The following is a 15031-nucleotide window of genomic DNA, read 5'->3' on the forward strand; positions in this document are numbered from 1 at the left end:
GAAGAACTCAGCTCTTAAGCAATAGCCCTTGCCTCAGATGGTGCAGATGTAAATCACAATGCTAGGTAATGAATCCAAGTCTTAAATACCATTATTTAAGATGCTTCAAGATAAGGAACTTATGAGAACAGACCTGCACTCCGAAGAAGTCTTCTGTGTAATGGCGTTTCAACAATGCCCATTCTGAAGACTGACCTTGCAAAAGCTTTGTACACATTGCCATCTCTCCGCAAGTAATGTCAGCTCCAAACCTTTTACATATCCGACGGAAAGGGAGATTTCCGCACTGCAATGAAACAAAAGACATGCATTTACATAATGCCGTTCACAATCTAGGGATGCCCCAAAGCACTCACTTGAAAGCTAATGAGGTACTTCTTGTGAGTTGAGTCAGTGTTGTAATGCTGCAAATACAATGTAATAGGAATAACATATGAAGAGCCAAAAACATTCATTTCTACTAATCTAAAAATTAGATAAACCAACAAACCAGTTCTTAGCTCAAAGCATTCCTTTGTAACAGCTCCTTGAAACAATTTTTTTTCATGGGATGTGGAAATTGCTTGCAAGGCTAACATCTGTTGCCCATCTCCAATTGCCCTCAAGAGCCACCCTCTTGAACTGCTACAGTCCACTTGGTGCATGTACACCCACACTGCTGTTAGGAAGGGACTTTCAGGATTTTGACCCAATGACAGTGAAGGAACAATGATTTAGTTCCAATACAGGATGGTATGAGATTTGGAGGGGAATCTTACAGGTGATAGGTGTTCCCATTTTTTTTATATTCATTAACAGGATGTGGGCATTTATTGCCCATCCCTAGTTGCCCTTGAGGAGGCGGTGGTGAGTTGCATTCTTGAACCACTGCAGTCCATGTGGTGCAGGTACACCCACAGTGCTGTTAAGAAGGGAGTTCCAGGGTTTTGACCCAGCAACAGTGAAGGAACGGTGATATATTTCCAAGTCAGGATAGTAAGTGACTTGGAGGGAACTTCCAGGTGGTGGTGTTCCCATCTATCTGCTGCCCTTGTCCTTCTAGGTGGTAATGGTCTTGGGTTTGGAAGGTGCTGTCTAAGGAACCTTGGAGAATTCCTGCAGTGCATCTTGTAGATGGTACACACTGCTGCAACTGTGCGTCAGTGGTGGAGGAAGTGAATGTTTGTGGATGTGGTGCCAATCGAGCAGACATCTTTGTCCTGGATGTGTCCAGCTTCCTCAGTGTTGTAGGAGATGCACTCATCCAGGCAAGTGGGGAGTATTCCATCACATTCCTGACTTGTGCCTTGTAGATGGTGGACAGGCTTTGGGGATTCAGGAGGTGAGTTACTTGTCCTTGTCCTTCTAGGTGGTAGAGATTGCAGGTTTGAAAGGTGCTGTCAAAGGAGCTTTGGCGAGTTGCTGCACTGCATCTTTATTTAGTACACACTGCTGCCACTGTGCATTGATGGTGGAGGGAGTGAACGATAAAGTTGGTGGATGGGTGCTGATCAAGGGATTGCTTTGTCCTGGATGGTTGAGAAAGTTGCACTCAACCAGGCAAGTGGAAAGTATTCCATCACACTCCTGACTTGTGCCTTGCAGGTGGTGGACAGGCTTTGGGGTGTCAGAAAGTGAGTTACACACCTTCAGCCTCCAACCTGCTCTTGTAGCCACATTATTTATACGGCTGGCCCAGTTCAGTTTCTGGTCAATGGTAACCTCCAGCATGTTGACAGTGGGGGATTCAGCAATGGTGATGCCATTGAATGTCATAGGGTGATAGTTAGATACTCTCTTGTTGGAGTTGGTCATTGCCTAGCACTTGTGTGGTATGAATGTTACTCGCCACTTGTCAGCCTAAGCTTGGATATTGCCCAGGTCTTGCTGTATTTAGACATGGACTGCTTCAGTGGAGGGAAAATCACTGATGAATCAACTGAAGATGGTTGGACCTAGGACACTATCTTGAGGAACTCCTACAACAATGTCTTTGAGTTGAGCTGATTGGCCTCCAACAACCATAACCATCTTCCTTCATATTAGGTATGACTCCACCAGAGGAGACTTTTCCCTGATTCCAACTGCCTTCAATTTTGCTAGGGTTTCTTGATGCCACACATGATCAAATGCTGCCCTCATGTGAACAGCAGTCACTCTCACCTCACCTCTTCAGATCAGCTCTTTTGTCCATGTTTTGATAAGGTAACAAGGTCTGGGGGCCCAGTGGCCCCAAAATGAGCATCAGTGAGCAGGTTATTGCTGAACAAGTGCCCCCTGACAGCAATGTCAATTATACCTTTCATCACTTTGCTGATAATTGACAGTAGACAGGTCTGGTGGTAATTGGCCGGTTTAGATCTGTCCTGCTTTTTGCGACAGGCCACACTTGAATAATTTTACACTTTGTCAGGCAGGTGCCAGTGTTGTAGCTGCACTGGAGCACGTCTTCAGTAGTACAGCTGGATATTGTCAGGACCCATAGCCTTTGCTGTATCTAATGTTTTCAGCAGTTTCTTGATATCACATGGAGTGAATTGAACTGGTTAAAGCTTGGCACTTGTGATGCTGGGGACCACAGGAGCAGACTGAGATGCATCATCCATTATCATTTCTTGGCTGAAGATGGTTGCAAAGGCTAACATCATATTTTCCACTTTCCACACAGTGATGTGCTGGGCTCTGCCATCAATTGAGGGTGGGGACGTTTTAGTTGTTTCATTTTAGTTGTTTAATTGTCCATGACCGGATGTGGCAGGACTGCAGAGTTTTGGTCTGATCTGTTGGTTGTAGAGTCACTTAGCTGTCTATAGCATGCATGTAGTTGTTTAGTTTCACCAGGTTGGCACCTCATTTTTTTGGAATGCCTGGTGCTGCTCCTGGCATGCCCTTTCATACCTTTCATTGAACTAGGGTTGATCCCTGTATTGATACAGTGAGAGATATGCTGGGACATGAGTTTACAGATTGTGGTTGAATACAATCCTGCTGCTGTTAATGACCCACAGGAGACAATGAAGGGTATCTCAATGTGAAGATTTGACTTGGTCTCCACAAGGACTGTACAGTGGTCAATCCTACCAGTAAGGGTCAAGGACAGAAGCATCTGCAACAGATATATTGGAAAGGGAAACCAATTAGGTTTTTCCCTCTTGTTGGTTCGTTCATCACCTGCCACAGGCTCAGTCTGGGAGATAGGTCCTCGGGACTCAGTGAGCTGAGCCACTCTTGATGATTGACATTGAAGTTCCCCACCCAGAGTACATGCTGTGGCCTTGCTACACCCAGTACTTCCAAGTAGTGTTCAACATACCAAGGCATAGCTAAGTTTGCCTGACGCTGTCCATCCCTGATATGCAGAACAATGCAGGGAAATGGTTGCACAGTGGTAATATTATTAGACTAATAATCCAGAGACTCAGACTAATGTTTTAGAAACATGGCTCAAATCCCACCATAGCAGCGGGTGGAATTTAAATTCAATTAATGGACTAAAAGCTTGTCTCAGTAATGGTTATGAAATTATTGTAAAATCCCATCCGGTTCTGGTTTCCTTCAGGGAAGGAAGTCCTTACCAAATTGGAACTACATGTGACACCAGACCCTCGGCAATGTGGTTGATTCTCAACTGTCCCATGAGATGGTCAAGAAAGCCACAGTTGTATCAACAGAAAAGTCAAGTAAGAATAACAGACCACCCAACATTGACCTAGACACCAGAAACTGCAAAAGGCATACCTTACCCTGCTGCTATGGTGGGATCTGAATCAACATCGTCTGGGCCTCTGGATTACTAGTCCAATAAGGTTACCACTATGCTCCCTTCAGGGATGGACAAGGTCTGGCAAACTTAGTCATGCCTTGGTATGAAAGCCTAGTTGATGGTGATAACTCCAGTTGAGATCCCTGTCTAGAATTTTAGTTCTTTTGATTTATCTGGCATCAACAGCAATTACAACATCCTACTTACTGTTGTTAGTGGGGCCAGGTAAAGCTTATCCCTGAAGTTCAGCTGCAAAATAAAAATAAAATATTTACTTAACACAAAAATACTTGGAAGATTAAATATATACAAAAGAAACAAGATAATGCATAGCAGTACTGTTACATCGCAAATTTAAACTACCAACTGTTAACTTTGCAGAAGTAGTGATTTTTGTGGTAATGCTAGAATATTGATCAGTGCAGACAATGATTTATAAAAACCCTTCCTGCCCACTCACCCACCCCCAACACAAAGTATATTTATTTTACATTTTGGTTTGAAGTTAAAGGCTTTTTTACAAATATTTTACAGATTAAAGTGTATTGCGTGTAAATCTATTTTTCTATGAATGCACAGGTGAGAAAAGAACAAGCAAGTGCATAAGTAATGAAACAGGTCCTTAATTTTTTTTCAGTCTCTGAAAATACAACAAGATTTTAAAAATATTTATACTTCATTTTATGTTCACATTTCCTCACTCTTTCTTTCTCCATCATCCCACAGCTTTACTTAGACTGCCCCTAGCACCACCACAGTTTACACAACTTTATATCTCCTTATAGTGGTATTTCCTTCTCCATTTTGATCCTCCCTCATTCCAGCTATTGCCTGATAGCTCTTTCGTACCAAATGCTGACTAATACACCTCAAAATTTTCCCACCAAGTTCCTTGTCTGGTAGATAAAGAAAAAAACTGAAACATTTTTGATCAGTCTTTCTTTTATATTAAGGTTAGAGAACATAACTCTGATCATAATCATAACTCAAGTCTGGGGACAACTCAAGCTGCAGAGATTTTAAAATGTGGATGCAGATAGGAAATTTAAACAATGCAGGAATGCGTCATTCGGACTTTGACATGCAAAGCAGCACAATATAATCGACTGTTTCTGCAAAAAGAATACTATTTCAGAAAAAAAAAGCTATGTTTGCTTCTGAATTCATGTGCAAGTAGATTTCAGGAGCTGCTAATATCTGACTGGGTTAAAAGCACAATCTATCACAGCTGTGTTTCTGACAGATTTCAATGTGATGACATTTTGCTGAATAGAATTCTCTCAATTTCACAGTAGCACAACATCTTTGAAAATGTTTAGGATCAATTTTTCACTGTTTTAAGATAATCACAGCAAAACAACATTTTGCAAAAGGATAATCAGACCAGTTTGCTGAAACATTTCTTATTGGATGTTTTGTGTTGGAGTTCATCACTAGTCCTTCTACATAATATATTTTCTTAAATGAACTGGAATTAAAAACATGAAATTGTGGCTTCCAGTCTAAAAGTTTTGTCCACTTGAGGACCAAAATTCCAAGTGCTTCAAGGATGCATTAAGAATGAATATAAAAGTCCTGGCGAACTTGGGAACTGGGTATAAGCTGAATATATTATACAAAATGAAAATTAAGTATGCTTCTCATTAAATTCTGAAAATTAAAAAGTAATGTGTTAAACAACTACAAATTTAATCAACTCTTAAATGATAGCACTCCTTTAAAATCAGTTCTGCTTTTTCACAATCACAATATTGTCACAGAATTATAGAACAGTTTATACCACAGCAAGGCAATAGTACAATAGAACACATAGGTGTTAAAGTTAAAGTTGGTGATATTATCTAAACGAATGTGCTAATTAAGAATGGATGGTAGGGCACTCAAGGTATAGCTCTAGTGGGTTTTTTTTTTATATTTTATATAATGGAAATAGGTGGGAAAAGGAAAATCTTTATAATTTATTGGGAAAAAAAAAAGAAGGGGGTAACAGAAAGGGGGTGGGGATGGGGGAGGGGACTCACGACCTAAAGTTGTTGAATTCAATATTCAGTCCGGAAGGCTGTAAAGTCCCTAGTCGGAAGATGAGGTGTTGTTCCTCCAGTTTGCGTTGGGCTTCACTGGAACAATGCAGCAAGCCAAGGACAGACATGTGGGCAAGAGAGCAGGGTGGAGTGTTAAAATGGCAAGCGACAGGGAGGTTTGGGTCATTCTTGCGGACAGACCGCAGGTGTTCTGCAAAGCGGTCGCCCAGTTTACGTTTGGTCTCTCCAATGTAGAGGAGACCACATTGGGAGCAACGAATGCAGTAGACTAAGTTGGGGGAAATGCAAGTGAAATGCTGCTTCACTTGAAAGGAGTGTTTGGGTCCTTGGACGGTGAGGAGAGAGGAAGTGAAGGGGCAGGTGTTGCATCTTTTGCGTGGGCAAGGGGTTGTGCCATAGGAGGGGGTTGAGGAGTAGGGGGTGGTGGAGGAGTGGACCAGGGTGTCCCGGAGGGAGCGATCCCTACGGAATGCCGATAAGGGGGGTGAAGGGAAGATGTGTTTGGTAGTGGCATCATGCTGGAGTTGGCGGAAATGGCGGAGGATGATCCTTTGAATGCGGAGGCTGGTGGGGTGATAAGTGAGGACAAGGGGGACCCTATCATGTTTCTGGGAGGGAGGAGAAGGAGTGAGGGCGGATGCGCGGGAGATGGGCCGGACACGGTTGAGGGCCCTGTCAACGACCGTGGGTGGAAAACCTCGGTTAAGGAAGAAGGAGGACATGTCAGAGGAACTGTTTTTGAATGTAGCATCATCGGAACAGATGCGACGGAGGCGAAGGAACTGAGAGAATGGGATGGAGTCCTTACAGGAAGTGGGGTGTGAGGAGCTGTAGTCGAGATAGCTGTGGGTGTCGGTGGGTTTGTAATGGATATTGGTGGACAGTCTATCACCAGAGATTGAGACAGAGAGGTCAAGGAAGGGAAGGGAAGTGTCAGAGATGGACCACGTGAAAATGATGGAGGGGTGGAGATTGGAAGCAAAATTAATAAATTTTTCCAAGTCCTGACGAGAGCATGAAGCTGCTTCATGCTCTCGTCAGGACTTGGAAAAATTTATTAATTTTGCTTCCAATCTCCACCCCTCCATCATTTTCACGTGGTCCATCTCTGACACTTCCCTTCCCTTCCTTGACCTCTCTGTCTCAATCTCTGGTGATAGACTGTCCACCAATATCCATTACAAACCCACCGACACCCACAGCTATCTCGACTACAGCTCCTCACACCCCACTTCCTGTAAGGACTCCATCCCATTCTCTCAGTTCCTTCGCCTCCGTCGCATCTGTTCCGATGATGCTACATTCAAAAACAGTTCCTCTGACATGTCCTCCTTCTTCCTTAACCGAGGTTTTCCACCCACGGTCGTTGACAGGGCCCTCAACCGTGTCCGGCCCATCTCCCGCGCATCCGCCCTCACTCCTTCTCCTCCCTCCCAGAAACATGATAGGGTCCCCCTTGTCCTCACTTATCACCCCACCAGCCTCCGCATTCAAAGGATCATCCTCCGCCATTTCCGCCAACTCCAGCATGATGCCACTACCAAACACATCTTCCCTTCACCCCCCTTATCGGCATTCCGTAGGGATCGCTCCCTCCGGGACACCCTGGTCCACTCCTCCACCACCCCCTACTCCTCAACCCCCTCCTATGGCACAACCCCTTGCCCACGCAAAAGATGCAACACCTGCCCCTTCACTTCCTCACTCCTCACCGTCCAAGGACCCAAACACTCCTTTCAAGTGAAGCAGCATTTCACTTGCATTTCCCCCAACTTAGTCTACTGCATTCGTTGCTCCCAATGTGGTCTCCTCTACATTGGAGAGACCAAACGTAAACTGGGCGACCGCTTTGCAGAACACCTGCGGTCTGTCCGCAAGAATGACCCAAACCTCCCTGTCGCTTGCCATTTTAACACTCCACCCTGCTCTCTTGCCCACATGTCTGTCCTTGGCTTGCTGCATTGTTCCAGTGAAGCCCAACGCAAACTGGAGGAACAACACCTCATCTTCCGACTAGGGACTTTACAGCCTTCCGGACTGAATATTGAATTCAACAACTTTAGGTCGTGAGTCCCCTCCCCCATCCCCACCCCCTTTCTGTTACCCCCTTCTTTTTTTTTTTTCCCAATAAATTATAAAGATTTTCCTTTTCCCACCTATTTCCATTATATAAAATATAAAAAAAAAAAACCCACTAGAGCTATACCTTGAGTGCCCTACCATCCATTCTTAATTAGCACATTCGTTTAGATAATATCACCAACTTTAACTTTAACACCTATGTGTTCTATTGTACTATTGTTGTTGACATCTTTTGATGATCTGCTTCTATCACTGCTTGTTTGTCGCTACAACCACACCAACCCCCTCCACCTCTCTGTCTCTCTATCTCTCCGCCCCCCACACACACACCTTAAACCAGCTTATATTTCAGCTCTTTCCTGGACTCGAACTCAAGTTCTGTCGAAGGGTCATGAGGACTCGAAACGTCAACTATTCAGCCTGTTGTGTCCATGCCAGCTCTCTGCAAGAGCAATGCAGCTAGTCTCACTCCCCACCTTTTCCCTGCAATTTTGTTTTCAGATAATTATCTAGTTGTCATTAAGGACTCAATTGAATCTGCCTCTATCACACTGAAAGCTGTGCATTCCAGATCCTAACCACTTGCTGAATAAAAAAAAAACTTTTCTTGTTCCGCTTTGGCTCTTTTGCCATTCACCTCAAGTCGGTGTCCTGTGCTTCTCAACCCTTCCACCAATGAGAACATTTTCTTCCTATCTATCCTGTCTAAACCCCTCATGATTTTGAGCATGCCTATTAAATTTCCTCTACGGATAACAATCCGAGCTTCTCCAATCCACAGAACTGAAGCCCGTCAGGAACTATTCCCTGAAATCTCTTCTGTACCCTCAGTGATGCCTTCACATTCAGAACTGGATACAATACTTATGAAGGTTCACCATAATTTCCTTGCTTTTAAAAAAACCCACTATGTTTCTATTTATAAATTCCAGGATCCTGTGTACCTTATTAACCACATTCCCAACTTGCCCTTCCACCTTCAACCATTTGTGCACATATGTGCCCAGGATCCTCTGCTTCCGTACCCGCTCAGAATTGAATCCTTTTTTATTTTAGTCCTGCTCGTTCTTCCTACTAAATTGTCCCACTTTGCACTTCTCTTCATTAAATTTCATCTGCCACGTGTTCGCCCATTCCCCCAGCCTGTCTTTGTCCTCTTGAAATCCATCACTATCCCCCTCACAATGCTTCCAAGTTTGTGTCATCTGTAAATTTTGAAACTGTGCCTTGCACATCCAAGTCAAGGTTATTAATATGAATCAAGAAAAGCAGTGGTATTTCGTATTCATGTTGCTACTGTTCCTTTTATTCCTTAGGCTTTAACTTTGCTGACAAGCCTGTTATGTGGCACCCTATCAAATTCCTTCTAGAATTCCAAGTACACCATATCAACAGCATTAACTTCATCAAGTTTCTGTTACCTCAAAAAAACTCCAGCTAATTAGTTAAACATGATTTGTCCTTAACAAATTCTTGCTCGTTTTCCTTAACCAATCTATATTTGTCCAAGTCACCATTTGTCCCAGATTTTTGTTTCTAAAAGCTTTCCCACACCAGGTTTAACTGACTGGCCTATAGTTGCTTTGCTTATCCTTACACTTTTTTTTAAATAAGCATGTAACATTTGCAATTCTCCAGTTCTCTGGCACCACTCCTGTATCAAAAGAGAATTGGAAGATCATGACCGCTGCTTTTTACCCTTACTGCTCTAAAATGCTTCTCCATCCAGTTGTTTTCACTTTATCAGCATGAAAGACAGCCAGTTTTCTAATACCCCGTATCTATCAATTTTAAGCTCATCCAATGTCTCAGCTACCTCTTCTCTCACTATGACTTGGGCAGCATCTTCCTTGGTAAAGTCAGATGCAAAGTACTCATTCAGTACTTCAGCCAATCCCTCTGCCTCCACGTGCAAGTCCCCTTTTTGGTCACTAATCGACCCAATTCCATCATTTACTACCTTTTTCCTGTTTATATGCCTATAGAAGACTTTTGGATCCCCTTAATCCTAGCTTTCAGTCTCTTCTCAGACTCCCTCTCTGCATCTTTTATTTCTTTTTCACTTTCCCCATTCAGCCTGGTTCTTGCTTATGATACACATCCAGCTGATAACATATACCCTTTATCATCTCCATCTTACTCTCTCTCTCTCTCGTCATCCAGGGAGCTCTGGTTTTCTTTGTCCTACCTTTCTTGCTTATGGGAATGTACCTCAACTGTAATTGAACCATCTCCTCTTTATAGACAATCCATTGTTAAATTGCAGTTTTTACTGCCAATCTATGCTTCCAATTTACCTGAACCAAATCCGTTTCCACCCCACTGAAGTTGGCCCTCCCCAAATCCATTATTTTTATTCTAGATTGTTCTTTGGCCCTTTCCACAGCTAAATTAAATCTTATGATATTATGATCACTGTCCCATAAACGTTCCCCTACCAATACCGATCTACTTGACACCCCACTCCCCCGCCCCCACCTCATTCCAACATGCCAATGGATTGTCTATAAAGAGAAGATGGTTCAACTACAGTTGAAGTACATTCCCATAAGCAAAAAAGTTAGGACAAAGAAAACCAGAGCTCCCTGGATGACAAGAGAGAGATGAAGGGCGCAAAAGATACACATCCAGCTGATAACACAAGCAACAACCAGACTGACTGAAGAAAGAGTAAAAAAAAATAAAATGTCAGTAATTCTAACCTGACTAATTTTCTCTGGAAGCTTCTCCACCACTGAAGTTAAACTGACTGGTCTGTAATTGCTGGGCTTATCCTTGCAACTCTCCAGTCCTCTGGCACCTCCCGAGTCTAGGGAAAACAGAAAGATTATGGCCTATGTCCCTGCAATTTGCACTCTCTCTTCCTTCAATATCCTTGAATGGATCTTATCCGGTCCCGGTGCCTTGTCAACCTTAAATACTGACAGTTTATCCAACACTTCCTCATCAATTTTAAACCTTTCTAGTGACAGAATTTCCTCCTCACCATGGCTTTGGTAGCATCTGCTTCCTTGGTAAAGAGAGATGCAAAGTATTCATTTAACACCTCAGCTATGCCCCCGATTCCATATGTAAATCCCCTTTTTGGCCCCTAATTGGCTCCACTCCTCCTTTTACCACCCTCTTTTTTTTTTTAAGTGCCGATTGAAGACCTTGGGATTCCTCTTTATGTTGGCTGCTAATCTTTTCTCATGATCCTGCTTTGCTTCTCTTACTTTTTCACTTCCTCTCTGAACCTTCTGTATTCAGCTTGGTTCTCAGTTGTATTTTCCACTGACACTTGTCATAAGTTTACTTTTTCTTTTTTATCTTAATTTCTATCTCCTTTTGCATCCAGGGAGCTCAGGATTTGTTTGCCCTACCTTTCCCTTTTGAGGGAATATACCTTGACAGTGCCCAAACCATTTAGTATTTAAAGGTAGCCCACTGTTCAGCTAGTTTTTCCGACCAGCCTTTGGTTCCAGTCTATCCGGTCCAGCTCCATTCTTGCCCCACTGAAGTTGGCTCTCCCCCAGTTAATTATTCCTACTCTGGATTGCATATTATCCTTTGCTACCATCATCCAAAACCTTACAATACAATGATCTTGGTCTCCTAAATGTTTCACCGCTGACACTTGATTTACTTGGCCCACTTCATTTCTTAGAACCAGGTCCAACAGTGCATCCTTTCTTGTTGGACTTGACACAGAAACAGATGCAGCAATTTCTCCTTCCTTATTGGGTCAGATACAAACTAATCAAGGGAATTCTCCTGAACATACTTCAGAAACTCTTTCCCCTTTCTGCCCTTTACACCATATCAGTCTATTACAGCCATAAGGAATTTTGAAATACATTTTATTGCCCAATAAAAACGATAGGTTTTTATTTTTTATTTTAGCATCAAAATTGTAAAAGAACAGGGGTAACAATTAGAGCCCAAAAATCCTGTATAACCAAAGCAGCAATTACAGATCAATTTTTATCTTGAACCTTAATAACCACAAGAAAACAAGCAAAAGGCTCACAGCTAAGTGAAATGACAACCCATCATTTTCATCAAGTTCAGATAGGCCTCAGTAACAATTCCAATATAATGTATGATCAAGCTATTTTAGCAGTAAAATACAAACAGTGTTTTTGTGAACAGACTAGGTATTAAAACATTAGCCACTAAAATGTAAGTTGCATATTAATGTCATTGTAGGGTGAACAAGAATTTTTTTCCCAGTCTGACTGAAATTGAATAGCTGATGCTGAATTTATGCACAAATTATGAACTGCAATTATTGTATTCAGTGCATTAATTTTAATGGCATAATTTAAATGATCATCAAATTTCACCAATGTGCACTAACATTATGATGTGAGGCATGCCTATCCCCAGAAAGTTGTCTATCTAGTACCTGATGTCAGACAGCATAACATCAGATGTGGAATCAAGCATGCTAGCAGAGGGGTGCACTTGGACGTCAATAGTGCAGGTATGGAAGCTGGTCTCATGTTTGCAAATGTCACTGAGTGATACCATGTGGATGAGGAATAGAAAGGGATGATGCCATCGAACACAGTGTAAGTGACCAGTCAGGGAAGGGAGAAGAAACTATTGAAAAAAGGTGCATGGGCTGCATTGGGATAAGTAGAAATAAAATGCAGAGAACATCACAAGAATTATATGAGTGAGATGGTGGAGCAGAAAGATCTACTGTGCCAAAGGCACAGATTTCATATTTCGTCAGGAAAACGAACAGTTATATCGCATCATGGAATATTTTATACTACGCTAAGGAAACAAATTCTGGTTATTTTCCTAAATACACATTAATAAGGAGACTTACTTGTTTCTTCTCACAGGATCGAAGTTTTATAATATCTTCATCAGTCACAACTCCCATTGCTTTTTCAGAAGTTACTTGTTTATTATTTTTAACAGATTTGGCTATGACTGTATCAGTTCCAGAACTAACAGTCGTCTCTTTTATTTCAACAATCTTCTGTTTTCCTTCAGATACATGACCATTATCCAATGTGTTTTCTGTACAAGATACACTCTGTGGTCCTGTCGTTATATTACCCTGTGATCCTACAGAAGAACAATTTTCTTCCACTGCGGTACTTGAGCCACCAATAGGCAACTTCATTTCCACTGCATTATCTTCAACACATTTCCATTGGGTAATTTTCTTTACTGCATCACCTTGGTTTTCAGATTTGTTGTCTTTGCTCAAGTGTTTCAAGTATTGCTCAGATTTGCCAAAGTAGAACTTTTTTTTGCGTAGGACTTGCTGCAGTTCTTTGCTGAGACTATTTTTCACAATCACTGTCTTCTCCCATGTCTTCATAAGATCCTCATTAACCAAGTTCTTGTTATCTGGTCCAATGTGAGATTTTGCATACCGGCAGGTAATGCCATATTGACACTTCCCGTATGTGTCATATATGTAACAATGGTCACCAAGATCAGAAGGCTTGGATTCCAGATACTTTGAAACATCATGCAAAAATCTGCATTTGTCACCAAAGTAACATTTCCTCGGAGGTTCCTTCGTGGGGTGGGGGAAGGCAAGAACAAAATTAATGTATGCCTCAGCATATTTATTAAGCATGTTTACAAACAGTATAAAGGGTTACAACAGTGTAATGAGAACAAAAAGTCAACAGGGCAGTCTAGCAATCTCAAGCTGTGAAACACTACAAACTAAAAATAGGACATGCCTGCAAACTTTTAAAAGCAAGCCACCATGGTGTAACAGTAGAAAATAACCATAATTATTTAAACAATGTATTTTTATGAAAGCGGTAAGACCTAATAATGCAACATGTCTATAAAATGTAATTGGACATATGTTTATGTCCTTATGTTTTTAGTTTAGAAGGTTTTACTGTACATAGACCCATGGGGTTCCTTGTGCAGCATTATCAACGAGCTACATAGAGCCTTTCTATATTATGGGATCTACTGATCAATATGTCGGCTGATTATTTAGACCTCTGTTTTCATCATTAAGGTGGTATAGTAGGCTTCAGTACCAATATCTCAGAAGCCTCAACAAAATTCCAGCTATTTTCCAAATGATTAAATGGTTCTCAAGATGCATCCTACTCAAGGTGCATTCTTCCACCTCATTTTGTACACAATTCCTTTTCAACAGAATTTTTGAAAGCTTCAATTATTTATCCCATTTGACATCTTTATCTGGGTTGAGGTGTTCTGAATGTTAAAATCAGCTAGGTTCTGTACAAAGCATTTCATTAAAACATGAAACAAAGCAGCAGCCTTAATTTTAGCTTGAAAATTTAGACAGTAGTTGACAGATGTTTGAAAAGAGCTGTATATTTGTGTCTTAACTCATAGCAAATCATATTCCCCATCACATCTGTGTTCAGTGACCTACACTGCCTCCCAGTTAAGCAACACCTTGATTTTAAAATTCTCATCCTCATTTAAGCAGATATTTCATAACGCTCAGCAAAAATTTATCCCGGTCAAAAAGAACTTGGTGAGAAGGATAAACCACCTGTGGTTAACCAAAGGTGGTCAAGAAGAGTATCCAATCTAAAACTAAGGCATAAAAGCGGCAAAAACTAGTGGTAGGCCAGAGGACTGGGAATTTCTTTTAGGAACCAGCAGCGGATGACTAAAAAGCTAATAAAGAGGGAGAAAATTGATTGATTATGAAAGTAAATTGGCAAGAAAAATGAAATCAAACAGCAAGAGCTTCTACAGGTACATAAAAGGAAAGAGTGGCTGAAGTGAGCATGGAACCCTTGGAAGATGCAACTGGAGAACGGATAATGGGCAACAGAGAAATGGCAGATATTTTGCATCGGTCTTCACAGTGGAGGACACTATAAACATCCCAAAGATATCAGATAAGCAAGGAGCAAATGGGAGGAAAGATCTTGTTAACAGCTTCTATCACGAGGGACAAAGTATTTGACAATCTAATGGGACTAAAGGCAGGCAAGTCACCAGGACCTGATGGCCTGCATCCTAGGGTTTTAAAGGAAGTGGCTGCAGAGGTAGAGGAGGCATTGGTCAAAATGTTCCAGAACTCGCTGGATTCCAGGAGGGTCCCAGCAGTTTCGAAAACCACAAATGAGACACCTCTGTTCAAGAAGGGAGGGAGACAAAAAGCAGGAAACTATAGGCCAGTCAGCCTAACATCTGTTATTGGGAAAAT

General features: G+C 41.9%; 1 protein-coding gene across 3 annotated transcripts in view; it reads right to left on the reverse strand.

The window, feature by feature from the left end:
* dus3l (dihydrouridine synthase 3-like (S. cerevisiae)) overlaps positions 1-15031 on the reverse strand; it is a 53970-nt gene that overhangs the window by 18704 nt on the left and 20235 nt on the right. For all 3 annotated transcript variants that reach the window (XM_041184631.1, XM_041184629.1, XM_041184628.1), the window contains exons 4-6: positions 12686-13390; positions 3950-3991; positions 134-286 (exon numbers count right to left, since the gene is read on the reverse strand). In XM_041184631.1, the coding sequence (XP_041040565.1) occupies positions 134-286; positions 3950-3991; positions 12686-13390 (900 nt within the window). The remainder of the gene's footprint in view (positions 1-133; positions 287-3949; positions 3992-12685; positions 13391-15031) is intronic.

The sequence above is a fragment of the Carcharodon carcharias genome, chromosome 3 (genome assembly GCF_017639515.1).
Source record: "Carcharodon carcharias isolate sCarCar2 chromosome 3, sCarCar2.pri, whole genome shotgun sequence".
In the NCBI taxonomy this organism is placed as follows: Eukaryota; Metazoa; Chordata; class Chondrichthyes; order Lamniformes; family Lamnidae; genus Carcharodon; species Carcharodon carcharias.